Here is a 25,664-nt window from a genome sequence, read left to right on the forward strand (position 1 = left end):
GTTGTGTATCTTTTTTTTTTTTTTTTTTTTTGTCTAGAATTGTAAACGACTTAACTAAAAATTAACCAGTCAATGATAATCGAATGAATTCAGAATCAGAAATACTTTAATAATCTCAGAGGGAAATTACAGTTCCAGTTGTGATGTGCAACTTATTTGAAATGTTTACTTTGCGTATAGTAGTGCTTTTAAAATTACTTGTGTCATTGCTTAAAAAGGTGGCTTTATCTGAGTCAGTTAATGGAAAGTTGAGTGGAAGGAAAAATATAACTAAAGATAACCACAGCCTTGAGAGAAGTGAGATAAAGCCTGTTGAAACATTCGGGACATTAACCTGGTATAAACCTTGGCTTGAACCTGAACAGCTTTGTTGTTTTCCAGCAGATGTAACATAGCACAAAGTATCTATATATTCATCATTAACCATGGTATGACCGACTGGCCAGAAAACCTGCCTGACCTGCACATCACATGGGACCTGGGGAACTGCCAGGAGAAGGATCAGATACAACATTGCTATGAGTTAAAGGCAGCGTTTTAGCATTGTTCCTGTAGATTTTTATTCCATATGCGCATTGAAAATAACAGCACCAAGTCACAAAGCTTTAAAATGTATCCAATTTTTTTAAAGCTTTGGACTATTCATTGAGCCTCGTTTCCACTGCTTGGGTTTGACACGCTCTACTCTGCCAGCTTTACCAGCATTTCTGCAATAGTTTTTTTCAGGGTCAAACAAAGTGGACTCGAGCAAAGTTTTGCCATGAACACACTGCTTTTCCTTGACCGGCCAAGGGCGAGGAGAAACAATGTTTTTCCCGAAGGAAGTCTGGAAAAACTGAAGAATGACGATATTAATATTAATAATCACTGTCAGTGAAGTGGGTCAAACCAAAATATGTTCCTATTTACAAACCATGAACCTCTCCTGGAGGGAAGAAAAGACACTTCAGCTTTCTGTGCCCGGATGCGCAATATCAGATCCGTAGATTTATGGAGGCTTTCTCTTATTTCACAGCTGATAAGTTTTGTCTGGTGAGTGTTTGGTTCAAAGATGCGTTCAGTGCCGCTGCTCCAACCACTAGGACTGGGTATCATCTATAAGCCAATTCGATATGATTTTCGATATAGCTCAGTTTGATTTAATTTGACTCCAATATCGATATTTATTACTTTCAAAGGAATGCTCAACAAAGTCATTCAATCAACAAAACCAGCCAAATATATTTATGTTAAAGAGGTAAAATGACTAATATGAGAAAAAAAAAGACCTAGGACAATAAAGTAAAAAAACCAAAAAACAAAAAAAAAAAAAAACAAAGTGGTAATGTTATGAGAAAAACGTCATATGAGAATTAAGAGGGAACATTTCCAGAATAGTCACAGTTTGCAGCATTTCACTCCTGGAGTAATAGGGCCAGGTTAGATTATTTTTATTATTTTTATTGTTTTCGAGAATAAATTCAGGAGAATGAAGCTAGAGGGATACGAAAATAAACTTGTACTATTACAAAAATATAAATATTACATATACAAAGTATATTCTGAGATTAAAGTCCCTCTGATACTGTTTAAGTGACTGAGTAACTGCAGATTTGCCACATTCAACATGGCGGACGCTCTGACGCATCGCAACATAGGCAGAACCCGCCCAACGACGCGTTGCGCTGGCTTTTTTTGACGGGGTACCTTCTCTAAGGCCCAGCCCACTGAGTGGCAAAACATATGATTAAAAAAATAGAGTTGCTGACCTTATGGGCAGCTTTAATTTATAGAAAAACTTGAAGGCTGTTTCTTCACAGATCTGCCAATGGTGGAAAGAAAGGTAGCACTGAAGTAATGAAGCAAACTGAGAGGATTTTGCCCACTTTGCCACTCAGAGGGCGTATCCGGCTGGCAACGTCGCGCAATGACGTATGTTCTAACCCGCCGCAAAATATATGGTACCGATAATATGGCTATGCCTTTATGCACCGCCTACAAGAAGTGGGGGAAAACAACATAAATATCAAATAATTTGTAACTAGTGATGAACCCACTATCCCAAGATGAAAAAGAATAATAAAATTAATAAAAAATAGGTCAACTGACGACATATTTGTGCGCCGGAAGTAGTTTTGAATTTAGAATTTTTTTGCGGCGAGGTAGATGAGTCAGTTTGTTTTCATCCATCATTAAACTGCGTTTCGGATAACGACTCGTCAACGTTGACGCACGTTTTTAAAGACTCACAACCGGGACCAGCGGCACGTCATCCTGTTCGGTACTAAGCTGTGGTCCAAATCCGGGACCTTTGTTGTCGAGAGCAGTGTTAGCTTAGAGTAATGTTAGTTCACAGTTGTTGAGTGTTTGTGGTCGTGTTAGGCAGGAGAGGAGAGATGTCTGAGGTTGGGGTTAACCTACATGAGGCAGAATCGGGAAAACAGGTTCCGGAAGCACCGTGTCCCGACCAGGGAAAACCTCCGCGTACGGACAGCTCCAGCACGGACCTCCAGGGGTAAAGCTTTCTTTCACCATCGACCTGTGTCCGCGTGTTTATCGAGATGATGACACAGCTCGTGACTCACTTTGTTCTGCATGTCGATTTCAGTCTGCCGCCTGCTCTGAGCTCACCACCAGCTGAATCAAGTCTGTTGTCATTGCCCTGGGAGATCTTAACCCACATTGCCTCCCTCCTTCCTGCGCACTTTGTGCTCAATGTGCTGCCAAAGGTTAGATTGAAACCCGATGTTCCTTCTAGCTTCCTTGAATAGTGAGGAGGTTGCTTGGAAACGTCTTCTTCAGACTTTGTCACGTACCATCAGTGCCCTCCCTCCACGCGGAATCACCTATGCTAGAAATGATAGCGAATATTACAATAATAATCAAATTGTATAGTAATAATAAATATAATTTGGTAGAGCTAGGCCCCCCTCCTCTCTCTGTCTCTCTAGAAACTCTCTTTTTATCCGGGGGACTGTTTATTTTTTTTCTTCATATAAAGGTAGATGCACATTTATTAAATTCTTTAAAAAAAAAAAAGATTTAGAAATAAAAATTGGATCTTATGTTATGCGTTCTTACCATATCTTGGGGATTTGCATATATTAACTCAATCCACGAACGAAATTTAAGACCAAATCCCAATCTCTCAAGGGTCGTAAACAAATAAAGATACTCTATTCTATCAAAGGCTTTGTGGGCATGTAGGGATATTACAATCCTGGGATCAATGTTCTCTTCAGCAGTGTATATCATATTAAATAGGCGACGGAGATTACTGGGAAGTTGTTTACCAGCAACAAATCTTGTGTGGTCAGGATGTATTATATTACTTATAACATGCTCGATACTCGCTGCTAGTACTTTGGTCAATATCTTTAATCACATCCGAGTAGACTCACTGGACGGTATGATTCACATTTAAGCGGATCTTTATTTTTCTTAAGGATCACCGAAATCATAGCCTGTGACTGTAGCGAATATTATAAATGAATACAGTGAGGTTATGTATTAATATAAAATAAACAATACTTAAAATACTTGAATCTGTTCTTAAAACATCTGAATACAAACTGTCACAAAACATATTAAATAAATTCTTTCATCATTCATTTATTTATATCACTTGTTTAAGTCATTTAATTGTAAAAAAAAAAAAAAAAATCTATCTATCTATCTATCTATCTATCTATCTATCTATCTATCTATCTATCTATCTATCTATCTATCTATCTATCTATCTATCTATCTATCTATCACGGCCCATCCCCATGGTGATGTCGGCATAATGCTGTGGAGATACTATTTCAAATCTTTCCCGAATTATTATTATTATTATTATGCAAATAAGTATTCTGAAAAGTGTGGAGTGTATTTGCACCCCTTGACTCTGATACCCCTTAATAAAATCTAATGCAATTGATTCCCTTCAGAAGTCCTGTGTGATTTAATCACTCTTTGAAAGTCCCAGTCATATAAACTGACAGGAGGCAGGAGGAGGAAAGCACTAAGAAGAAAAAACACAGCCTAGAGGCACATACCTCTGGAGGAGCTTCAGAGATCTACAGCTCGGGTGGGGTGGGATGGGGGGGAGCTGCTGACAGCACTGATCTTTTTTCCATATAGAAGAATGTCAAGACGTTCACCTGAGTGCTCTGTTGAGACTAAATTGCAGGTTTTGGTCTACATGCACAACTCTGTGTGGCAGTACAGTGATCAAAGCATGTATTAAAATGGCTCAGCTAACACCCAGATGTAAATCTAAGCTAGAATCTGTGGCAGGAGTTAAAAATTAAGTCTGTCCGCTCCTGAGCCAATTAAGGACACTTTTATTTCATTTTACTGCAACTTAATGCATAGTAATAGTAAAAAAAAAAAAAAAGCAGTGCAAAGTTTTTAATCCATCATATGAACCCCCCCCCCCCCCAAAAAAAATAAAAAACACACTGGAATTTGCTGACGTAACGCAACACAGAATTGAAAAGTTCAAATAATTTTGCAAGATCCTTTCATTTCTACCTTTTTAGCATTGTAAATAAAAACAAATTTCTCATCTTTGTCCTTGTTTCAGGTCTGTCGCACGTTGAGCACCGTGGGTGACGACACCACAGCGTGGCAGCTACGGGCCCAGAGACTAATCGGATCGAGGGCAAGATTTCCAGTCGGGCCGAGGGAAGACTTTAACTGGCCCACTTCTTGCCTCGAGATAGAGCAGCTCATTACCTGCTGGGCAGGTGAGGTGCAACGTGTGGCCAAACAGTCAGAGGAGACGGCGGATGAAAGGGACCAAGCGGGGCTGCAGGAGAGGGGGCTGCCTGCTGGGGGATACGAAAATGTAGGAGGAGATGAGGTAGATGGGGTGGGAGTGGCAGCACAGGAGGTCGCTTACGGCGCAGATGAAGGCATGGAGGTAGTGATGGAGGCTGAGGATGGTGAGGTGCAGCCAGTGTTGGATGGAGACCAGATGGCCAGGTTGAGAGAGGAATTGGAAGGCAGGCTGGAGGTTGGTGCAGCTGCACAAATGGAAGATGGAAGGATGTTGCTCGACGCAGACGCGGGCCAAGGCGCGCCTCATCATGACCAAAATGAGCGTGCCCACCCAAGGTATCTGGATTACAGAGCACAAGTAGAAATGATCCAAAACAAATCCTCCAGAAGTCCCAGCCCACCTCCGGCGCTGGAGTGCATTACCTTACCCTCGAGCCACATCGCCCCGGTCAACTCGGTGCTCCTCCTAGGAGGAAAGGGAGCACTCTGTGCCACGGCATCCAGAGACTACAATGTGAAACTTTGGGACCTGGAGGCAGGCTCTGACGGTGCGCTGCTGCACACGCTGCAGTCACAGGGTGACTTTACCTCTCACCGCCGGGGCTGGGCCTGGTGCCTGGCATCTCAAGGTTCCCTTTTGGCCTCCGGGGGCTTTGATGGCACAGTGAGGCTGTGGGACTTAGAGGCAGGCGGCGCAGATAGGGGCCTGATCAGGGCCGGGGCAGCCATCCTCTGCTCGTCCTGGCAGACGGACGTCCTACTGGCTGGGATGTTGGACAAGAGGATCAATATGTACGACACAAGAGGTGAGGACAGATGCTAACTTTCACAGGGAATGCCGATCAAAGAGATTGCCGTTTTAAAAAAAGTTCAATATCAGTGAAGATTTTTGCAAGTATTAATTAAAGGAGCATTGTGCAAGTTTAAAGATTGAACATTATCAGTGAGAATGCTATGCAGCATTCTCACTTATTGTTTTCCAGTTTTTCTTTATTATTATTACTCCCGCATACTTCAACCGATTTCAACAATTTTGGTATCAAAACGTTCGGCTCGTTCCCGGCATGACTGCTATATCTGATGGTTATGCTAACTTTTACTCTTTTTAAAATATTTCACTTTTTGTGTGATTTTTTTTTTTTTTTTTTTTTTTTTTTTTGGCTGTTCCAATTGAAATCAATGCAAATTAATACAAATTCCTTCAAATTCTTCACATTCTTCAAATTCTTCTAATTGTTATATTTCTTCAATTTTTTCAAATTCTTCAAATTTTTGAAATTCTTCAAATTTTTTATTTTTTTCAAATTTTTTCAAATTCTTAAAATTCCTTCAAATTTTTCAAATTCCTTCAATTGTTTTTGAAATTCTTCAAATCCCTTCAAATTTGTCAAATTCTTCAATTACTTTTAATTCTTCAATTTTTTTCAAAGCCCTTCAAATTCTGCAATTTTTAAAAATTCTTCAAATTCTTTAAATCCCTTCAAATTCTGCAATTCTTAAAAATTCTTCAAATCTGATTTCAATGTTTTTCAGCTACTTTCTCTGCCACAGGGATCTTCTGCATCCTCTGCTCAAATCATTCTGCAGATTAGCATTCTCACTCGCTGTTACGCAGGAACAGCATTTTCTAGTTGTCTTTCCCATACATGCCCTTACATTTGCCAAACGTGTAAATATAATTTTCCTCTACTCGCCGCCGTTGCCTTTTATAGGTGTCCTTTCAGCTTGCCGCCAGAGGGGGCAGACTTTTGCACTGCTCCTTTAAGAGGGTCTTCGTTTATTTAGTGTTACCAACGGCACTAATAAAGCAATACCAGGATGTTGCTTTCAGACTGAATCTGGAAGTTTTTGCTGTCTTTAAATTCAAGTTTAATCGTACGAACGACCGTGTCAACGTTGTGGTCTCCTCCAGCTGCTGAACCGCTCATTAAAAGTGTCCGTCTCCATGGCGACGGCGTAATGTGCCTGGCTGCCGACGACCGGTACATCATCTCCGGGAGCATAGACTGCACTGTGGCGGTGTATGATCGCAGGGCACTGAAAGCATTAAAGAGAATTAAGGTAGACCACGATCCCACACAGATGCAACCACCACCGCAACGTTTTTGTTCCTGTGCACTCGAGGCTGATAATGTCACCGCTCCTGTTTTGTAGATGAGCTCCTATTTATCCGTCATGAGCTACAGTGGCTGTGAGGTCTGGGCCGGAGACAACAAAGGCATGCTGCGCTCCTTTTCCATGGAGAGCGGAAACTTAAAGCTCCTCTCGCAGTTCGATGTGGGACACACAGCACTGGTCACTGGCATCCACAAGTCTCAAGGAAGCCTCTACACCTGCTCCACAGATAAAACGACCAAGGTGGGTTGGAGGGAGCGGTTTCGTCATTGAGACTCCTAATCCAGTGCGGATTTTAAGCAACCCTGTTTTGCAACTACTCCTGTCTTCTTGCAGATCCACATCCCTTGTGGACCACCAAGGACTTTGTGTACACTGCGTCATTCAGCTGCAGTCCATGGGGTCAGTTCTGTGATTCTTTTACACACATGTCAAAGATTAGTTATGATCGACTAGGGCTGGACAATAATTCAATAACGATATATATCGATCGATAGACGTATGGTTCAATATAAAAAACAGGGGTCAATAAAAAGTTCAATAAAATAACATGCATTCCAGCCTATCATGTAGGTTAATACTACAGTCATTACATCCTCCCAACCAAATCACAAAGAGCACGTGCTCTTTTTTTCTTTTTTAACACTTAGTTTTTGTAAAAAGTTAGTTGAATAAAGGGTTGAGTTTCAATTCAATTCAATTTCAATTCAATTTTATTTATATAGCGCCAAATCATGAAACATGTCATCTCAAGGCACTTTACAAAGTCAAGTTCAATCATATTATACAGATTGGGTCAGATTATAGAGATTGGTCAAAAAAGTTTGAATCCTTTTATTTAAAAATAGGTCATTAAGCAACAGCATAAAATGGCCAGTGCTGCACTTAAAATGTACATTTTGAATTGTTTTGATAATTATCGATATCGATCAATATGATTTCTATTTTATCAATATGCCTTTTATTCTATATCGTCCAGCCCTATTATCGACCAATTGAGCTGAACCTATAGGTTGGCTATATGAAAAGACGCAAAACCTTTGTTCTAACAGTCTGATGTGAAATCAGACTAAAATGTTCCTTTGTTGTGTCAGAATTGCAACAGTTATTTCTATTAGTTAGATTTCAGAATAACAAGGAATCAGGATGCATTTTAAGGCAAACCCTTAAAAAAGGATGCTTCCTGTTTTGAGACTGCAACCATCGCACTAGTGCCCAGACGGCCCACAGTTTCATCACTGGATGCTTACCGCCCTGTCGCACTCATGCCGATCATGAAGAAGCACTTTGAGTGGATGGTGAAGGACTACATGATCGATACCTCACCACAAGCCCAAGTCAGACTCCAGTTTGGAAATGCCCTCGGGGATAAACGCAGACGTTTTTGAAGATATTTCCTGTGGTCTAATGGAACTGAAATCTAGAAAGTAAAATTTAGTTGGCATCAAGAGGAAACACCATCATGTGGAAATATCTCAAGACATCAGCAAGGAAGGTAAAGCTCGGACACCAGTGTTTTTTTCCACCATGGATAATGACAATTTGTTAGTTAGTCAAAAAGTGGCTTAAAGGAGCTATATCACGCACTCAGCTCTTTTTAGCTTTTAACTATGTTGTGATGCTATTCCTTCATCAAAACCATGCCCAAAGTGGTGTTTTGCTTGATTCATGCATGTCTGAGTGATCCTTGTGAATTCTGCTCTCTGAGCAGCAGCCACTTCCTGTCCTGGAAAACGAGCGGCCATCACATTTCTACGTAGAGGAGGTACCTATCTGGACCTCGCCGCCCCTTCCCAGTAAACAACACGTCCGCGTTCTGCAACCCCTTTCCTAGTGAAAGATATGTTGCAAAGAAATGTGTTTTTGGCTGTGAGAGGTCTGTTCTGCCTACCTAAAGAAGAACCTTATCGTCGGAAGTGGTTGGATTTTATGTTTGGAAGCACGCTAGCTTATGTTAGTCAGGATTTGGTCTGATGTACCCGAACACAACCACACACACAGTCTCGTTTTAAGAGTACTGAGGGTTATGAGTTGTGGAGAAGGTGACCAGAGACAAGGCTGGAGCAGGCGAGAGATGGTGAAGATGACTGAGGCTGGAGACGCTGCGGAGCTTGTAGTTGGATGAAGACTGGCAGGCAGACGTGGGAAGCACTGACTGGCAGACGTGTGAAGCACTGACTGGCAGACGTGGGAAGCACAATCAGGACGAGGTTTGAGTGAAGACGATCCAGCGGGGAAGAGCTGGCTGAGGTGAGCTAATACAGGAGGTTGGACAGGCGGAATGAGTCTTGACTTGATTATTGCAGCAGGTGGAACTGATCAGACATTGAGTGGAACTAGGCTGCATGGGAGATGGAAAGTGCCGGAACTGTCCAGGGTGAGACAGGTAAAAACTAAACCCTGACACTGGTTATCTGTGACCGTCACTTCACTCGCTTGGTGAACCACGGTCTATACCAAAGTGGATTATCCGGGAGATTAATTCTTAAAGCTGGTGCAATTCCTGCAATAAAACCACCCAATGGAGAGGCCATAGCCGTGAGTTAATCAAACCGCATACTAAATCGTAACAGTAATTTTGAGTAAGGGTAGCATGCTGCAGCAGCTCTGGTGTGGCATCAGGAAATGACAACCATACAGAGAGAGGCGGCGTCGAAGTGAAGGCAAGTGTGTTTCCTCCGGATTGGAAACATAGCACCAAAAAACAACTAATGTTTCATAGCAAATGTATACTCCGTAGTGCCAAAGACAACATTTCATCATATATATGCTTATAGTGGCCTTTGGAAGGCTTAAAAAAGCATGATGTAGAACTGATGTGGTACAAAGTAGTTTTTGGTGAGCATCCTGAAGCCCTGATCTCAGCCTCATAGAATATTTGTGGTCAGAGCTGAAAACAGTTCTGTCCTTATTCTCGCATATACAAATAGAAATAGTTTTGGTAACTCTGACTGACCTAAAGCAGCAGAAGTTGTGTGTAGTTGATGTCAGGCAGTGAGCAAAAAAGAAACAAAGAGTAATGTCTTTTTATATAGTGCATCTATATCTGGCTCTATATTTAGCTGGTATTTTTCATAAAGTCTTTATGACCATATCACTGTTTTTATTAGTAAAGTTTAAATAATGACCTTATCTTTTGTTTATTTCTCCTGCTGCCATTTCCTTCCGCTGTCAGCTGAGTGTGGAGGCTGGAATCCTCGCTCTGGCGTACGACGTTAATGTGGATATCTGGAGACCCAGAAAGTGAAAGGCCGCTTTAAGATTAGAAAACGGGCGTGGGGAAGATCTACACGCCGTTTTGTCTGGATTGTGAAATTTCCGATGCGTGGTTTAAAAAAAAAAAGAAAGAAGAGGAAACTACAGGTAAAAGTGTTTTAATTTCCAAATAAATGTGTACACTGACCCTTAACAACGCAGCCGGGTTAAGTCTGTCAGGTTATGTTTGTGCCACCGACCCGTGCGTGCAGAGAGACTGACGGGAACGCATGTCTTTGTGTGAATAACAATAATTTGTGGTATGATTATCAAACGCGCCACCCCCACAAATGATCGTTTGTTCACATAGAGGTATACGTCGTAAATATATGTTTGAGTCTCCCAAAGGGCAGTTCAGTCGAAATGAAAGTTTTCCATGGTGTAAATCAAATCAACCTGCACCCACAGACTGACGACAAACATGTCTGAGAGGAGACGCCATATGAAGGGAAATTACTCTTTGGTGTGTGGTGTGACAGACTTACAAGTCCCAAGCAAACAATAGGACAAACTGACAAGATAAAAGGAGATTGCTTTTTGGGAGTCGGTGTACACCTGGGTACTACAGTTCTAAAATGACAGCGTCCCAGCAGTAATACTGTTGGATAAACCTACTGTTTGTTTTTTTTGCAGTCTATTAACTATAAAACAACTGTTTTGGAAACCATACGTTCAATTTTGGTTGAATCCTGTTAAATTTCAAAGTTGTTTCTCCTGCACTCTTAATTTTTTATGTGATAGATTTAATTCCAAGAGGTTATTGTCATGTCGAGGCTATTTATTGTGTGTGTGTGTGTTTTTTATTAGATGTATCGTTTAAGAATTTTATGCTCAAACCCCAAAGAAAGCACAGATATTAAAGTGTTTATTGTATTTAAGAGCTAACGAATTACATTGCAATCAACAATAAAAGCACTTCTGCTCTTATGCATGTTTCCAAGTCCTGTGTGAAACTTTAGCTGATCCATTAAGAGCCGTGAAAATTCAGCATCGGGAATCGCATCTACTGTTCACAGATGAGGCAGTGAGCACACAACAGGGAAAATGTCAATTTCTAAACTAATCCGGTCGGGGTGGCCGTCTGGTGGGGATCTCAGAGCAGCACACAGGTCTTCTTGTCTTTGAAAGGGTTGGACGAGGCAGATATGCCGGTGAGCAGAGGATCGCTGCGTCTGTGCTCCTGACAGTACTGGACTAAATCCGCCGCCGTGAGGGAGATCTGCTTGAAACGACAACAGGAACAAGTTCAAATGCAACAAATATGGGGGAAAATTAGTCAAAACGGGGTTCCTGCGGGTCCTTAAAAAGTCTTAAGGCATTGAATTCTTCAAAATACAACTAAGGCCTGCGGTATTAAAATGTCTTAAATCAGTCTTTCGTATGTCTTATTTAAAAAAAAACAAAAAAACACATAGTATTATTTTTATTACGATTTATTTTTTTTGTAATCCAAATAAAACATTAAAATTGCCTTTATTTTTTTTTTTTTATTAATTTACCGAACGGCTCGCTATTATTGGTTCCGTCCACTGAGCTATATAATACACTGGAGTGCTAATCGCCGGCTGTTAGAACGAGTCGCTTTGAAGCCACCAGCCGCCATATTGGTACTCCCCATTTTCCCCCAGTAACTAGGGAATATGTGCGCTACAGCATCAAATAACGATGATTTTTTCATGTTCAGGGGGGGCTTAAAGCTTTTAAAATGTCAAATGTCATATACGTTTATGTTATGTTCTAAAACTATCAAGTACTGAGAAAGTCATGTACGGAAATATTTTGCATTTTATTTAAATATATATATATATATATATATATATATATATATATATATATATATATATATATATATATATATATATATATATATATATATATATATATATATATCATGTAAAATATTTTAGCACCTAATTTCCTAGTAGTTGATAGTGTTAGTACATCCTGACTGTAGAATTGCCTGTGAAACGTTTTCACACAGCCAGAAAACTGCTTGTTGTTGCAATCAAATCCTATGGGATTCTGTGAGAGTAGGGAGTAGCAAGATGGCGGCCAGTGACTTCAGTTTTTCGGCTAAATCAGCACTCCAGTGTATTATATAGCTCAGTGGTTCCGTCCCGATAGCGGAACCAATAAAAGCTTTGTTGCAGCCGGGACCTTTGGGAGATGCGCCATTAACTTTTTTTTTTTAATCAGGAAAACATGGGCAAGTGTAAATTTAACGAAAACTGGCTATTCAGCCAAGAGTTTTCTCCATGGCTAAAACCAGTACCAGGGAACATATATGAGGCACGATGTATTTTGTGCAGGAAGTCTTTCAAGCTCGGAACGATGGGAATTAAGGCAGTGGAGTCGCACATGCGCAGCGCGAAACACAAAGCGTCAAAATCAGGTTACCGAGAAACAGCCGGTATTTCTCAGTTTTGTTCCACCCTCGTCTCTGCAACGCCTCCACGGCCATCACCGGCATCAACAACAGCGGCAGAAGCACCGAATCTCCGGTTAATCACCGGCGGTACGCCGACAATCAAAGCAGAGGTACTGTGGGCTTTGAACACGGTGACAAAACACCAATCATATATTATAAATCAAATGAGGGAGTTGGGAGACATGTTCCGTGCAATGTTCCCAGACTCGTTTGTTTGTGGTTCCGACAAGACGGCTTACATCGCCAAGTTTTATGAAAATATCTGATCATTTCACACTTTGAAAGTCACACTGACACAGTCATGCTTTAAATTCATACGTACCTTGAATCTCTCCATGCCTGCTTCAATTTGGAGTTGATCCACCAGCTTTTGGGCCTGAATGATGCTGTTGCTGCCGCTGCACATCTTTCCTGACATCACCGACACAAAAAATGCACTACAGGCTGAATAAACTTTTTGATTTTAAGTGTGTGTGTGTGTGGGGGTGGAAATTGGATTTAAAGTAATGTTTTACCTGCCAGCTCGAGTTGTGCAGCAGAGTCTGCTCAGTTGGGCTCCTTGGCTCTGCGTTTTGACCCGCACCCCCTCTTTTATTTGCTGTGGGAAGAGTTCAAAGGATCTGTGATATAAAAGGTCACGCTAAGCTTTTTTTTTTTTTTTTTTTTTTTAAATGTCACAAACATCACACAGCACTTCACAACTGCTGCTGATGAAAACACTTTATTCTGACTGTTTGTGTGTTTAAAATGTTAAACATGAATGGGTTATGACGATATAAAGACTTTGGTTCAAATGAATACAAAGGATAGTGGTCTGTTTTTTATATTGATCCATACGTCTATCGATCGATATATCGTTATTGAATTATTGTCCAGCCCTAGTCGATCATAACTAATCTTTGACATGTGTGTAAAAGAATCACAGAGCTTCTTGGCAAGAAACTTCACTTTTGACAAAAAGGTTGTAAAAATACAACCTGAGCTAGATCAAGGTATGTATAGCTCAGTCAAAGGCCTGGTTTGCTGTGGAATTTCTCCATATAGTACAACTGAACTTTTATTGCAAAGACCGGCCAAACCTTTTGGTCTCCAGACGTTCAAAGACAGCCCAGCAGACCCGCAGAAGAAGCTCTAACATCAACAAAAAAACTAATTCCAAGATGCGGGAACACAATGGGTTACATACAAATCCATACCAGAGCTTTCAGATTTATAAATACAAAAACATTTTAAAATCATGAAGTAATGGTTGAAACTTGACAAAATGTGAAAAGGTTAAAGAATATGAATAATTGATCATTATTTCACAAGTGAAAAACATAATGTCCCAGGACACATAATGAAATGCGTTTTTCTAATCGTTCAGTACAGCCACAGCATGAAAAACGCTCAGAAAGGGTTGCAACACAGCGCCCTCTGGTGGCTGGCTGCACGAAACACAATTTTGTCCGCTCGCGTTTTCCGTAGTGGGAGCTTAATAGCTGCTATGTTTACAAGTCTACAAGTCTTTCAACTCCTTCTTGACAAGTGCTGTGACAGAAGTGACCTACTTACGCTCTTCCGTCCCTAACGTCTTGTGAAAGTAAGGTGTGTTCTACCTTTCTGCTTAAATCGAAATTAAAAGATCAAGCAGCAGCTAGCATGCTACTGCTAACGCCAGACCACATGGCTTTAACATGTTTTCATCTGTGTTTACATCAAATGACGTTATATAAGAGGGTTTTAGGATGAGGTTGGGTTTTGTAGATGAGATCAGGCCCAATTGATATTTTTTTTTTTTATGATGTAGATTGCTTATGTGTCCAGTTTAAGAAATGATGCCCACTCATTTTCATAACATCATATTCATTGGTGTAGGGAGAGCGACTAGAACCACATGAGCTGCCGATCGGCGTCGTGTTTGTTCACATTTTTACTGTTTTTATGTTTTTTTACGTTGTCCCTAGATAGCCTCTGTACAACGTTTAAAGTGTTTTTTTTCGCAATAAAATTGTTTTCCAGAAAGAAATGGCGGACCACGCCCGTGCTTTAGCCAAGGAGGCAGTTCTGAAGCCCAGCTGTGCTCTCCCGGAAAACATGCCGAAAATCCGGGGCTACGACTTCAACCAGGGCGTGGATCTCAGGGCGGTGCTGAATTCCTACCTGACCACTGGCTTTCAGGCCAGTAGCTTGGCTCTGGCCATCCAGGAGATCAACCGGATGGTGAGAGGAGGCCTTTAGGGATGAATGAATTAGCAAGAGATGCACCAGTCAGGCTTTTTGTAGCTGATAAAAGGTGTCTGTTTTTTTTTATTTTTATTATTTTTTTTAGGTCTGATTTGTGCAATTCCTTTTCCCCTCCCTATTACATAGAAGAGAAAAATGCACTGCAGGTTCTTTGATGGATTAGTTTTCAATCCAACAACAAAAAACAGAACGCAAACAGCCTTGTTTATACATCAAAGTATATGTCCCTAACCTTTATTTGATTTCTTTTTAACTCATTAAAAAGCTGTGGTGGCTGGTGATACAGGAGGCACTAACAGGTTAAAGATTACCACACAGCAATAAGCTTTACTTGTATACTAATTTCTCCACGGTCACTCGCCTGCTGCTGGATTTTTTTAGTAAATTCAGTAAATTAGGCTGGTTTCATTTTAATTCAACTTTTTGATGTTGTGCAAAAAAGTCAATGTACATCTCAGTCAATGACACATTTCTTGCATGCAGAAGCTACAGGGACCCAAAATACATAGAAAAAAACTGAAGATGTGGTCTTATAAATATTGTAATTATTGAAAAACAATATCACTCAGATCTATTTCTTCTTTTAATATTAATATTAATTGATCTGAAAAGATCTGCTATTTTTTTCCTTTGTGGGTGTCCAGTTATAGGGCTCATGGGTGGATGACAGTGTCTTGGAGCGATGCTAGTTTGGCCAGAGTTCCCCTGTGTCCCCCCACTTGCACTGGGTTGAGGGACATCCCAGGACAGAGCTCACCTTCATGATCAGCTTGTCTGATTTAAAAGCTTTTCTAATCAGCGTTCCTACACAGTCTGCAGAAGCCTGGAAATGGATGTTATCATGTTCCAAATATGCGTATAGAAAAATAAACGATTTTGAAAAAAGGGATTTTATATTATTTAATGATCAAAAGACATAATTTGGTTTTCTAGTTGGTCACCGATGAACGAACAACAAAATGACCCCAATCCCTGTTAGATCAGGGTTTTAAACCAGCCTTGTGGTTCCTTAACTGGCCGATTTTGATGCCAAATAGAGCATTTGTCTCTTTTTTTTTTCCTACAACTTTTACAAACTAAATAAATGCATCTCAGTGTAGCATCTCATAAACCGTACCTTAAATAATTTGTATTACCTGTGGGATTATGCACGCCTGATTTTACAAGTCTAGGTTTTAAAATGTAACTGACCTAAGTAGGCACAGGTGGTAGAAAGCAATGAAATAGTTGCCCATGTTAGAAATATCTCTAAATTGAGGGCAAAAATGTCCAAATCAGACCCGGAGAAGATTATTCATCCTTTTATTTGCTCTCGTTTAGAATATTGCAACTCCGTCTTTTAATAGGAACAAACAGAAGGGCTCACGTCAGACCGGTTTTGTCCTCTTTACAGTGGCTACCTGTCAAATTTAGAATTGATTTTAAAATTGTAGTTTTGACTTTTAGAGCTTTTAATGGACAGGTCCCTGTCTCTCCGTGTCGCCGACTCTGTTGGATCCTTTAAAAAGCAGCTGAAGACTCTTTTATTTAGACAAGCGTTTACTTATATGTACTTTTTTTTATTTTGTCCCTGTAAGCTGTTGTTGTGATATTTCTATTTGGTGTTTACTAGAGTCTGTAAAGGACTTTGTGATTTTTATCTGTGAAAGGTGCTATATAAGTAAAGTTTTCTTACTTAGTTAAGTATTGCATAATGTGAGAATGTGTTTTTTTTTTATCAGTTCTGTATGTTGGGAATTAATGGATGCGAGAATGTATCATAATTTGATGACGATATTTTGAGTGAGTTTTTCTCATTATAATGTGTTTTACTAAGATTAAATTGAAATCTGTCACATTTTCCAAAATTATTAGCATGTAATGGAAATATTCCGCACGCATTAGTTAAGCAGGTTAACATTAAATTCCACAAAGAAAACAAAAAAAATAACGTAAAGCCATTTAGTCTTTTATTTGTCGTTATGAAAAGTAAACTTTTTGTTAATATTATGTTGCTTTCAGGAGACATAACTCTGCTGGATTGTTCCATTCCCATAAATTGTGCTATGAAAGTTTATAACAATTACCATTAATTCCACTTATGTTCCGCTTCCTGCATATTTGCTGCACGCGGTGAAACGGATTCACACTGTTTTATCCCAGGTGAGCAGTTTGTGTCTGTGACAGGAAACCTAATTCTAGTTGAGTTTTACTGTCTTAACGGGGTCGGGCGGGATAAAACGGTGCAGCTCTATTGCGTTAAACTGCTACTAACCAACGGTTTACCACCCACAGATAGAGAAACGCCTTGAACCGGTGGAGGTCGAAGAAGTAAATGAGTCTGAAGAGTCGTGCGGATCCTCCCACAAGTCAGGCTGTACCATCTTCCTGGGATACACCTCCAACCTCATCAGCTCCGGAGTCAGAGAGAGCATCCGCTACCTGGCAGAGCACAAAATGGTAATAACGTGTTCACTCATGGTTGCCTAAAAATAATCGGCCCGTTTGACGGCACTGCAGCGGCTCATCACATATATGCCTTGCTGCTTTTAGGTGGACGTGATTGTCACCACAGCTGGAGGCATCGAGGAGGATCTTATCAAGTGTCTGGCTCACACGTACTTGGGAGACTTCAGTCTGTCTGGCAAAGAGCTGCGTCTGCAAGGCATCAACAGGTTGGTGGCGGCTGACGGTGACCAGCGCCGTCACTTAAATCTAGACAAACGGGGTTCCTGCGTTCAGAGTAAGATAAGATGGGCTTTATTGATCTCACATTGGAGAATTTCACTCGCCGCATCGTCTCATTAGTCAATTATCAGAAGAAGGTGCAAAAGTAGGGAAGGTGCATCAGTTATATACAGTGTATCTTCATATATACAGTGGATCAAAGAAAAAGAGAAAAATAAGAATAAAAATACAAAAAGAAATAGGAATGGGCAGATGACGTCTTATTTACATTCACGGTGATATATATATAGATAGATAGATATCTGGACACATTGTGTCTAGAAGCGAGGACCACCAGCTGCTTTTTGACCTGATAGAGAAGAAGATATATCGATATATATTCACGTGGTGATAGCAGCAGAAGTCACTTCTTTCAGGATTATTGCACGGGTTGTAGTACAGTGTATTGAATAGATTATTGCACATTAGTTATTGCATATTAGTTATTACAGTTATGGTTACAGTTATAGTGCAGCAATGTATAATCTAGTAGCAGCAGGAATGAATGATAGCGCTCCTTTTTACAGACAGGATGTCTAAGTCTGTCACTAGAGGAGCTGCTCAGCTCCTCTGCAGTCTGGTGCAGAGGGTGGAAGGTGTTGTCCATGAAGAGTGAGGCAACGGGAGCTAAAAAGATTTCCCTGTGGACGGAAACGCGCTGGAAAGGACTGTAACACAGAGGCCAGAAGGAATGGGGGCGGAGCTAAAGAGAGCAACGCAGAGAGGGGGGGGCCATTTTCAGACGAATTTTCAGTGCCGCTCTCTTCTGTCGCCTGCCATGTTCGGCAGATCTAACAATGTATGCACGATTTTCTAAAAGATGCTTTTTTTCCCCCCCCTTAAAATTTTCACCAATTTTCATCTTGAATAAAAAGCCATTATAAGCACATTTAAATTGCAGTTTTAACAAGCAGGCTGGCTCGGTGCAGCGACCGGCTTGCGTGCACCGCTTGTCTCTGATCCGTCTCCCACTCCTCCTTCGTCTTCACGGAACGGCAGGATAGGGAACCTTCTGGTGCCCAACGATAACTACTGCAAGTTCGAAGACTGGCTGATGCCCATCCTCGACCAAATGGTGCTGGAGCAAAAGACGGAGGTGGGTCGCCACGCCGTGCACAGACGACGGAGTGGAGGTGCTCATTTCAGAACGTTAAACAGCGAATTTGTTTGTTTCAGGGAATCCGGTGGACCCCCTCTAAATTTATCCATCGTCTCGGCAAGGAGATAAACAACACGGAGTCTGTGTACTACTGGGCATACAAGGTTCGTCCCTAGTTATGCGAAACGATACGTGTGACTGATCCTGTCCTCACGTTGGCAAATGGCATCTTTTTGTTTCAGAATAACATCCCAGTGTTCAGTCCTGCACTCACCGATGGTTCCCTGGGCGACATGATCTACTTCCACTCGTTTAAGAACCCCGGCTTGGTTTTGGACATCGTAGAAGGTAAAGGCAGCACCACTTTAGCCCAGTGACGATCACATCCCCGTTGATCTGAGCCTGGTGAGCCTGGTGTCCGTTTACAGATATCCGGAGGATGAACGGCATGGCGATCTTTGCCAAGAAGACGGGAATGATCATCCTGGGAGGAGGGCTGGTGAAACATCACATAGCCAACGCCAACCTCATGGTAAATGACGCCCGGCGATGGTTTTACACAGTTAAACAGCTTAATTTCTTCTGTTTTTGTTCAAAAAAATGGAACAGTCTGTTGCTCAGTTATTAGCAGTCGTACATTAAATGTAAGGTACAGTATTTGAGCGGAAATTGAAGCCTGTTAGTATTTTTTTGTTCAGGTTCAGATGGAAAACAAAAATCCGGTCAGAGTAATTTCTGACGTCTTTTTTTTTTTTATATACGTCATCCTAATCGCACAGCTGATTGAAGATCCCATGCCAATAAAATAGTCATTTTATAGTGTGCAGGTCGGAAGCTTTTTAATTAGACTCAGTTGCGTCTTGCTTCCATCTGGGATCCCCTTTGCTAGCGCTTTATTTGAGCTGTGTGATCGTTTTTAGTTTGGGATTTAAATGTGTTGTTGTTGTTTTCTAACAGCTGCCCACAAAGCTATAATGATTGTAGAAAGTTTATTCCAGTAGAGCGAACCTGAGAAAAGTTTTGCTCTGTTCCCATTGCCTCTCCCTGATTCCAGAGGAACGGCGCTGACTACTCCGTGTTCGTGAACACGGGTCAGGAGTTTGACGGCTCGGACTCGGGGGCCCGACCCGACGAGGCCATATCCTGGGGGAAGATCAGAGCGGACGCCAAACCGGTTAAGGTACAGATCCTCCTGTCAGTCTTAACGGCTTTAACCACACAGCGCCGTCTCTGGCACCGTTCTTTTCTGTCCCTGCAGAAGAAAACCGTGCCCACGACATGATAAGGCCGTCTCACGTCTCATAATGAGCACGATGTGTTCAGGGTGATGTTCAGTGTTAGTTTTCTGATACTCACAGGGCTTTGCCTGCCGTGTGCCTTTCAGCGGCGGCATTGGTGGGAATGGTAAAGGGTTCATAAAATGCAGACCACACTTTTTAGATTTTTCTTGGTTTGTAAAATTGTTTCAAACCCATGTTTTATTTTGGGCTGCACTGTGGTGCAGTGTTTAGCATTGATCTATATTTATGGCGCGATGAAGCCACTTTCATTTCGACTTAATTTACTGAACATCACCGACATTATTTCATTGCATTTTTCTTTATTTGACATCATTCATTTCAAGGGATCATCGGACATTGCACCTGCAGCTCTGCTTCTAGCAATGGCATTATCTAGCCTCAAGGTGGCGATGCTGGATCACTATTCATGGTAAAGGTTATAATGGCTCTAAAGCAATTTAATCTGAGTTAAACATTAAAAACTGATGACTGTTCTTTGTTGTATTGTTCATTTAACCTACAGCAAGTCCCAGGATTACTTCCACCATGGTGGCAGGTTTAAAGTAATAACTACTTTCACAGAACCAAAAAGGTTGTTTCTGTCGGGGAAGGAGACAGACATGTCTCCAATATACAAATAAAAAATAAAAAAAATAAAAAAATAAATATATATATATATATATATATATATATATATATATATATATATATATATATATATATATATATATATATATATATATATATATATATATAATTTATTTATTTCTGAAATTTTAACATAAATGTCATTAAAATGTTATAGTTTTAACTGATATAACTTGTGTGAACTCACACAAGAATAGAACTCACATACAAGAGTTCTATCAGTTACATTTTTCTTAACATTTTAATTAGATTTATGTTTAAAAAGTGTGTTAGAAATGATCCTTACCCTTCTCAATAAACAGTAAAAAACCCTTTACGGTTATTACAACAATAAAACCGGTCTTATAACTGCTGACCAGGCTTTTGCATGTATCCACTGGTGTTTTGATGATTTATCCTAAGTCTTTGGTGGGAAGGCCTCCTGGCCATCACCCTAATCTTTTGCTCCCTCCGCAGATTCCGGTTTGGACAATAAAACATCATGGGAAAAAACAAAACAAAAAAAAACACGTTGATCAAATTAAGAGATTAAACCAAAATCCGCTGGTGGGTGGAGATGAATAATTCAGGGTTTAACAGCGGTCTCATTAAACAGCTACTGTGATCTGGTTTTCAGGTGTATGCAGACGCCTCTTTGGTTTTCCCTCTCATCGTGGCCGAGACCTTCGCTCTGCACGCCGACAAGCTGACAGCGGGGCAGAAAGCAGATTAAAGTGATCGGGCTGCTTTGAACGTTCACTTAAACCACTATCCTGCTTTATTTTTCTAGGTGTTAGGTTTTTTTTTAATTTTTATCCAAAAAGAGAGCATGAGTAATAATGTGATATGCTGCGTTTCCATACCGAACTTAATCTGAATAGGTTACTCGGTGCTTTCCTTGACCTTTAGTGGTGTATATTAGTATTTTTCTTCCCCTTTAACTTTAAGGCAATTGAAATAGCATGCTTGTAATGCTATGACATCATGTACCAAAGAGATTTCCTAGAATGCATTCGATTTTAGCTGCAGGCTCTGGGTATGTGTCTGGGAGAGCAGGATAGCTTGTTTCAGTGTAGCTGTGGCGTTGCACCCAATGCGTGGCTACTATCGATAATATGTCTTAGTTTTAATATAGAGACGCGTCATTTTAATGTCTTTGTGGGCGGAGGGTGCTCCTGTGTTGTTGAACACGTCGGGAAAAGTTTATTTTTTTACATTGTTTAAAGGTTATAGCGGACTTGTATAAAACAATGTCCTTTTTGTCTTTGGGTTTTTTATGTGTTGTTTTTTTTGGTCTGATCTGTGTGAGGAAGCCATTGAAGTGCTGCCATGTGACACAGAGTTGCACATGATTAGGTTTGTGAATAGTGTATAAAAGAGAAGCCTTAAAGAGAGAGTGTTCCTTACATTTGGTCTGTTTAACGGGGGGAAATGCGGGTGAGACGCTGTAAAATGTAGAAAAAAGTTATTTTCATCCCTGTGTTTGAATAAAAATGTTACAAAAGAAATCTAACGCCGTCGATGCCGAGATGTTATTTTTATGCATTTCATCATTGAAGTTGTGCACATAGAGAACTTGCTGGCTTTGAAAGTCAAATATTCTCCAATGCTAGACGCTCGCTGGACATCCCTTATTTCAGGAACTAAAATTCAAAAGGTGAAACTCATCTTTAGCTTACTTTTACACATTGTGCTATATTTAACTTATTTATTTTGTCGTCTGTTTTGATGAGTATGGTTTAAAGTTCGTGGAAATCATAATTTGAGCTAATTAGGGTGTTGCACAGGCCAAAAATATCAAAACCTGTATAGAAATGTTGAAGTCTGGTGTGAAGTTTCCACAGTCAGTGATTATTTGTGGAGCTGTGTCATCTGCTGCTGTCTCATCAAGTCCAAACTCGGTGCAGCTCTCTGTCGGCATATGTTTCATGCTTTCTGCTACTGACGAGCTTTATGGAGAGGATTTCATTTTGCAGCAGGACCTGGCACCTCCCCCGTACCGCCACTACCTGCTCCCCGTACTTGATTGGTCAGCAAACTGGCCTGACCTAAACCCCGCAGAGAAGCTGTGGCGTAACGTCAAGAGGAAGCTGACGCTCCAAACACAAACCCGACATCAAAGCGACCTCGGCTTCCTGAACACCTCCATGTCATGCTGGATGATGCGGTGCAGAACTTCATGCAAAAGGAGCCTCAACCAACTATTGAGGGAAAATGTGGTACAGTACATGAACCTACATTTTAGTAGGTCAACAGTTTGGCATTAAATATCCTTTTTTTTTTTTGGTTTAATGCAATACTTTAGTATGAGAAACTGAATATTGAGTTTTCCTTAGCTGTAAGCCTTAATAAAAATGAGCAGAAATAAACTATATATAGAAACACACCACTGTGTGTAATGTGTAAATTTCTGTTTTTTAAATATAAGGGATTGTTTGGATAATGCACCTGTATTTTCAAAATAACAAATGTCTTTTTTTTTCTTTTCTTTTTTTAATGAGGAAAGAGCCTGGTTTCAGCCAGCTGACAGATGGTGTGCAGCAAATTTAGGGGCTATGCTTTGTATAGGCAGGGAAAACTCCAGTGTCTGTCTCAGGTAGCTCATTTAAAGGGTGTTAAACCGTTCACACAACTTGAAGGGAAAATGTAGCTTTTATGTTTTTTTGGCATGCTGTTTTAAAACCTTGGTATGCCTTGATATTGGTAATCTCCCTGTTTTTTCCACAGCCCATCCAGCTGTAGCCTATTTTTCTTGCCATACTTTCTGCGACTATTTTGAAAGGTGGTATATGAAATCCCCCGTGTTTGTAAATCGGTACACTCACTTCTCACTTCGGTAGGTTATTGAGCAGCTAAACCTCTATTGAGTTTCTTTTTACTGGCTTTTAGTGATGCTGATTCATTTCCCATTGTGAAAAAAAAGAGCTGTATTGACTATAAGACAATTCAAAGACTGAGCTGACATTTAAAAGGGTGCTGACAAGCCTTCACATTGAAGAGTGACTCAAACTTCCTGTTATTTTCCATTACATACATCTGAATACATCACTGTCTAGTTCAGATGGATGTAAGTTTGATGTCTATGCTAAAACATACGGTGTAATTTAATAACATGTTTACTTCATCACAAAGAAAAAATTACAGGGTGTAGATAATGCGACCTTGTGGCAGTATCCTTAACCCAGATTTTAATAAATAGTTAATTCATTACATTTTCTATTTCACAATTGCAAGACATCTTTATGTTCTGATTTATGCCCTTTCCTCCTGAATGAACAAAACTCCCAGAGCTCTACTGTTTCCTTATGGAAGCTCAAGCATGCCAAAATCCATTAAATTAAATAATTAGTATAAATACTCAAAGTTAGAGCCAATATTGTTCATCATCTGGCAGATTTAGATATCAAGTCGCTTTTTAAAAGTTTTTACCAACATGTTTCTTCTAACTTTAAGTAATAATTAAAGCGACCAAGCCACCGCCTCAATTTAAATCCCTTAGATAATCAGTGGAGGGGGCTGATGATTAGGGTGATTGTACGGAGGCCCTCCGACCACAAAGACTTGGAGTTCATTGACCAAGAGAAATCATCATGATACCAGCGAAAACATGCTAAAGGTTTTTCAGCAATTATGAGAAGCATTGATTGCTGCAGTGCTAATAAAGCTGTTTCCATTATATTGTTTAGAAGATTATAAATAATTTTATAAAATGTAGTTTGTCAAAATATAAATAATCAAGATTTCATGTTTCTTTTAAAAATGATATTTTATAAAATTTTCAATTCAAACCTTCCACAGGTGTTGAACAAGGTTGACTTAGTTGTATATATGTCGCTATTTTAAATAAATAGATCAATGTATTTGTTAGTATTTTACATTTTTAATGTAGCAAATAAAAAAAAAGAATGTTTCAGTATTTAATCAACTATTTCTATATTGAACGATTTCTCTACAGGTTGTCAAATGTACCTTCAGTTGAAGATTAAATCATCAGCAATACCTCCATTGCTGAGCAGAGTTAGCCCCGCCCACTGACTTTGATGGGTTACAAATGAACAGATGAGATAGATTCATGAAATACTGCAGCACAGTAATATAACAATTGATTTAATAAAAAACAGCCATATTTATTACCCAGGGTTTCAACATATAGTAAACTTAAATGTATTTAATTATGTATTTAATGAATTATTACCATGTTCAAATAATTAAACACACCTTTACTTGTGTATTGACGTGTGTGTTTCGAGTTTTATTTCAAATGTCACATACAGATCCATTCAGTAAATTAGAATAATTATTTAAAGGTCTATTTCAGTAGCTCAATTCACCAAGTATGGATCAAGTACACACAGTCTGATGTTTACGAGCCTTTATTTCTGTTAATCCCGACGGAATTCTGCCAACAGCTAATGAAAATCCAACATTTAAGATTAGAATATCACATCAGACTAATAAAAAAATATATAAACAGAGATTTGAGCTTAATAAAAAAACATGTTTAATACCTGCATAATAGTTGTTATCTCCAAAGGTACTTTATTCTGATAAATGAGCCTAATTTGAACGCATATTCTAATTTGTGGAGTATGGCTGAGTATGAATATTTATTCATTTGCTGAACTGGGCCAAAACGTGACCCAGGGGGGACGTCAAGAGTTTAAACAGCGGGGAAAGCTACTGCGTTATCACCTTAAATCTGCTCTGTGACAAATAGTTGCTTCAGGTACTGGTGAGAGGATGTTTGAGTCACACCAGAGCATGGCAACATCTGCATGTAATCGGTGCTTCCTCAAGCATTCTCAATTTGGCCAGGCAGAGAGAGAGCAACAGTATCTAACGAGGGGCGCGCAGATATTTCCCTTTACGCGCGCAGCGGAGAACAACCACATGATCTTGTAGCAAACGATCAAGACGTTTCCCAGTCTCTGCAATACATGACTCTGTTAAAGCGGGGACGGATATTTCCTGTGGCTAATCAGCGCGCTCATATCCTTCTCTCTGAGTCACTGTTGTGTTCACAGTTCACTTATATTCCCAAGACCCTGGAATGGAAACGCGGGGTGGCTCCCCCCCCCCTGTTTCGAGTGTGTCTATAATATGTTCGCTGACGCGTGATTTGCTTTTTCCTTGCGGAGGTTAGCCTCAAGCCTCTGTTTCTAAGTGGATATTGTGTTGACCT

The 25,664-nt window shown here is 40.2% G+C and overlaps 3 protein-coding genes across 7 annotated transcripts; 2 read left to right on the plus strand and 1 right to left on the minus strand.

The window, feature by feature from the left end:
• The first annotated feature begins 2,082 nt into the window (after positions 1-2,082).
• fbxw9 (F-box and WD repeat domain containing 9) lies at positions 2,083-11,043 on the plus strand. 2 transcript variants are annotated; one of them, XM_021312543.2, is made up of 8 exons: positions 2,083-2,260; positions 2,362-2,494; positions 2,588-2,708; positions 4,550-5,552; positions 6,659-6,807; positions 6,901-7,104; positions 7,198-7,263; positions 10,037-11,043. In XM_021312543.2, the coding sequence occupies exons 2-8, from the start codon at positions 2,376-2,378 to the stop codon at positions 10,106-10,108; spliced, it is 1,734 nt and encodes a 577-aa protein (XP_021168218.2). In that variant the 5' UTR covers positions 2,083-2,260; positions 2,362-2,375; the 3' UTR covers positions 10,109-11,043. The 2 variants fall into 2 exon arrangements, with proteins under 2 accessions (XP_021168218.2, XP_012711421.2); XM_012855967.3 differs by having other exon boundaries at positions 2,083-2,494.
• On the minus strand, positions 11,032-13,326 carry LOC105920379 (guanine nucleotide-binding protein G(I)/G(S)/G(O) subunit gamma-7-like). 2 transcript variants are annotated; one of them, XM_036148187.1, is made up of 3 exons: positions 13,060-13,326; positions 12,867-12,981; positions 11,032-11,335 (listed from the first exon to the last, which is right to left on the minus strand). In XM_036148187.1, the coding sequence occupies exons 2-3, from the start codon at positions 12,960-12,962 to the stop codon at positions 11,210-11,212; spliced, it is 222 nt and encodes a 73-aa protein (XP_036004080.1). In that variant the 5' UTR covers positions 12,963-12,981; positions 13,060-13,326; the 3' UTR covers positions 11,032-11,209. The 2 variants fall into 2 exon arrangements, with proteins under 2 accessions (XP_036004080.1, XP_012711420.1); XM_012855966.3 differs by having other exon boundaries at positions 12,867-12,955; positions 13,060-13,312.
• Positions 12,291-21,995, plus strand: dhps (deoxyhypusine synthase). 3 transcript variants are annotated; one of them, XM_021312544.2, is made up of 10 exons: positions 12,291-12,654; positions 14,546-14,746; positions 17,045-17,209; positions 17,303-17,424; positions 18,476-18,572; positions 18,653-18,739; positions 18,818-18,923; positions 19,004-19,107; positions 19,630-19,755; positions 21,120-21,995. In XM_021312544.2, the coding sequence occupies exons 1-10, from the start codon at positions 12,319-12,321 to the stop codon at positions 21,213-21,215; spliced, it is 1,440 nt and encodes a 479-aa protein (XP_021168219.2). In that variant the 5' UTR covers positions 12,291-12,318; the 3' UTR covers positions 21,216-21,995. The 3 variants fall into 3 exon arrangements, with proteins under 3 accessions (XP_021168219.2, XP_012711417.2, XP_012711418.2); XM_012855963.3 differs by lacking the exon at positions 12,291-12,654 and adding an exon at positions 13,984-14,131; XM_012855964.3 differs by lacking the exon at positions 12,291-12,654 and adding an exon at positions 13,984-14,126.
• The last annotated feature ends 3,669 nt before the right edge of the window (positions 21,996-25,664 follow it).

The sequence above is a fragment of the Fundulus heteroclitus genome, chromosome 16, assembly GCF_011125445.2.
Source record: "Fundulus heteroclitus isolate FHET01 chromosome 16, MU-UCD_Fhet_4.1, whole genome shotgun sequence".
NCBI lineage: Eukaryota > Metazoa > Chordata > Actinopteri > Cyprinodontiformes > Fundulidae > Fundulus > Fundulus heteroclitus.

What these genes read in the sequence shown, in the direction of transcription:
- fbxw9 (XM_012855967.3), top strand. Translation starts at nt 2,376, where the DNA reads ATGTCTGAGGTTGGGGTTAACCTACATGAGGCAGAATCGGGAAAACAG. An exon ending in TCCAGCACGGACCTCCAGGG is followed by an intron (nt 2,495 to 2,587) that starts GTAAAGCTTTCT and finishes TGTCGATTTCAG; the next exon opens with TCTGCCGCCTGCTCTGAGCT. An exon ending in CCACAGATAAAACGACCAAG is followed by an intron (nt 7,105 to 7,197) that starts GTGGGTTGGAGG and finishes GTCTTCTTGCAG; the next exon opens with ATCCACATCCCTTGTGGACC.
- dhps (XM_021312544.2), top strand. Translation starts at nt 12,319, where the DNA reads ATGGGCAAGTGTAAATTTAACGAAAACTGGCTATTCAGCCAAGAGTTT. An exon ending in ACCTGGCAGAGCACAAAATG is followed by an intron (nt 17,210 to 17,302) that starts GTAATAACGTGT and finishes TGCTGCTTTTAG; the next exon opens with GTGGACGTGATTGTCACCAC. An exon ending in TAGCCAACGCCAACCTCATG is followed by an intron (nt 19,108 to 19,629) that starts GTAAATGACGCC and finishes CCCTGATTCCAG; the next exon opens with AGGAACGGCGCTGACTACTC.
- LOC105920379 (XM_036148187.1), bottom strand. Translation starts at nt 12,962, where the DNA reads ATGTCAGGAAAGATGTGCAGCGGCAGCAACAGCATCATTCAGGCCCAA. An exon ending in CAGGCATGGAGAGATTCAAG is followed by an intron (nt 11,336 to 12,866) that starts GTACGTATGAAT and finishes CGTTTCAAGCAG; the next exon opens with ATCTCCCTCACGGCGGCGGA.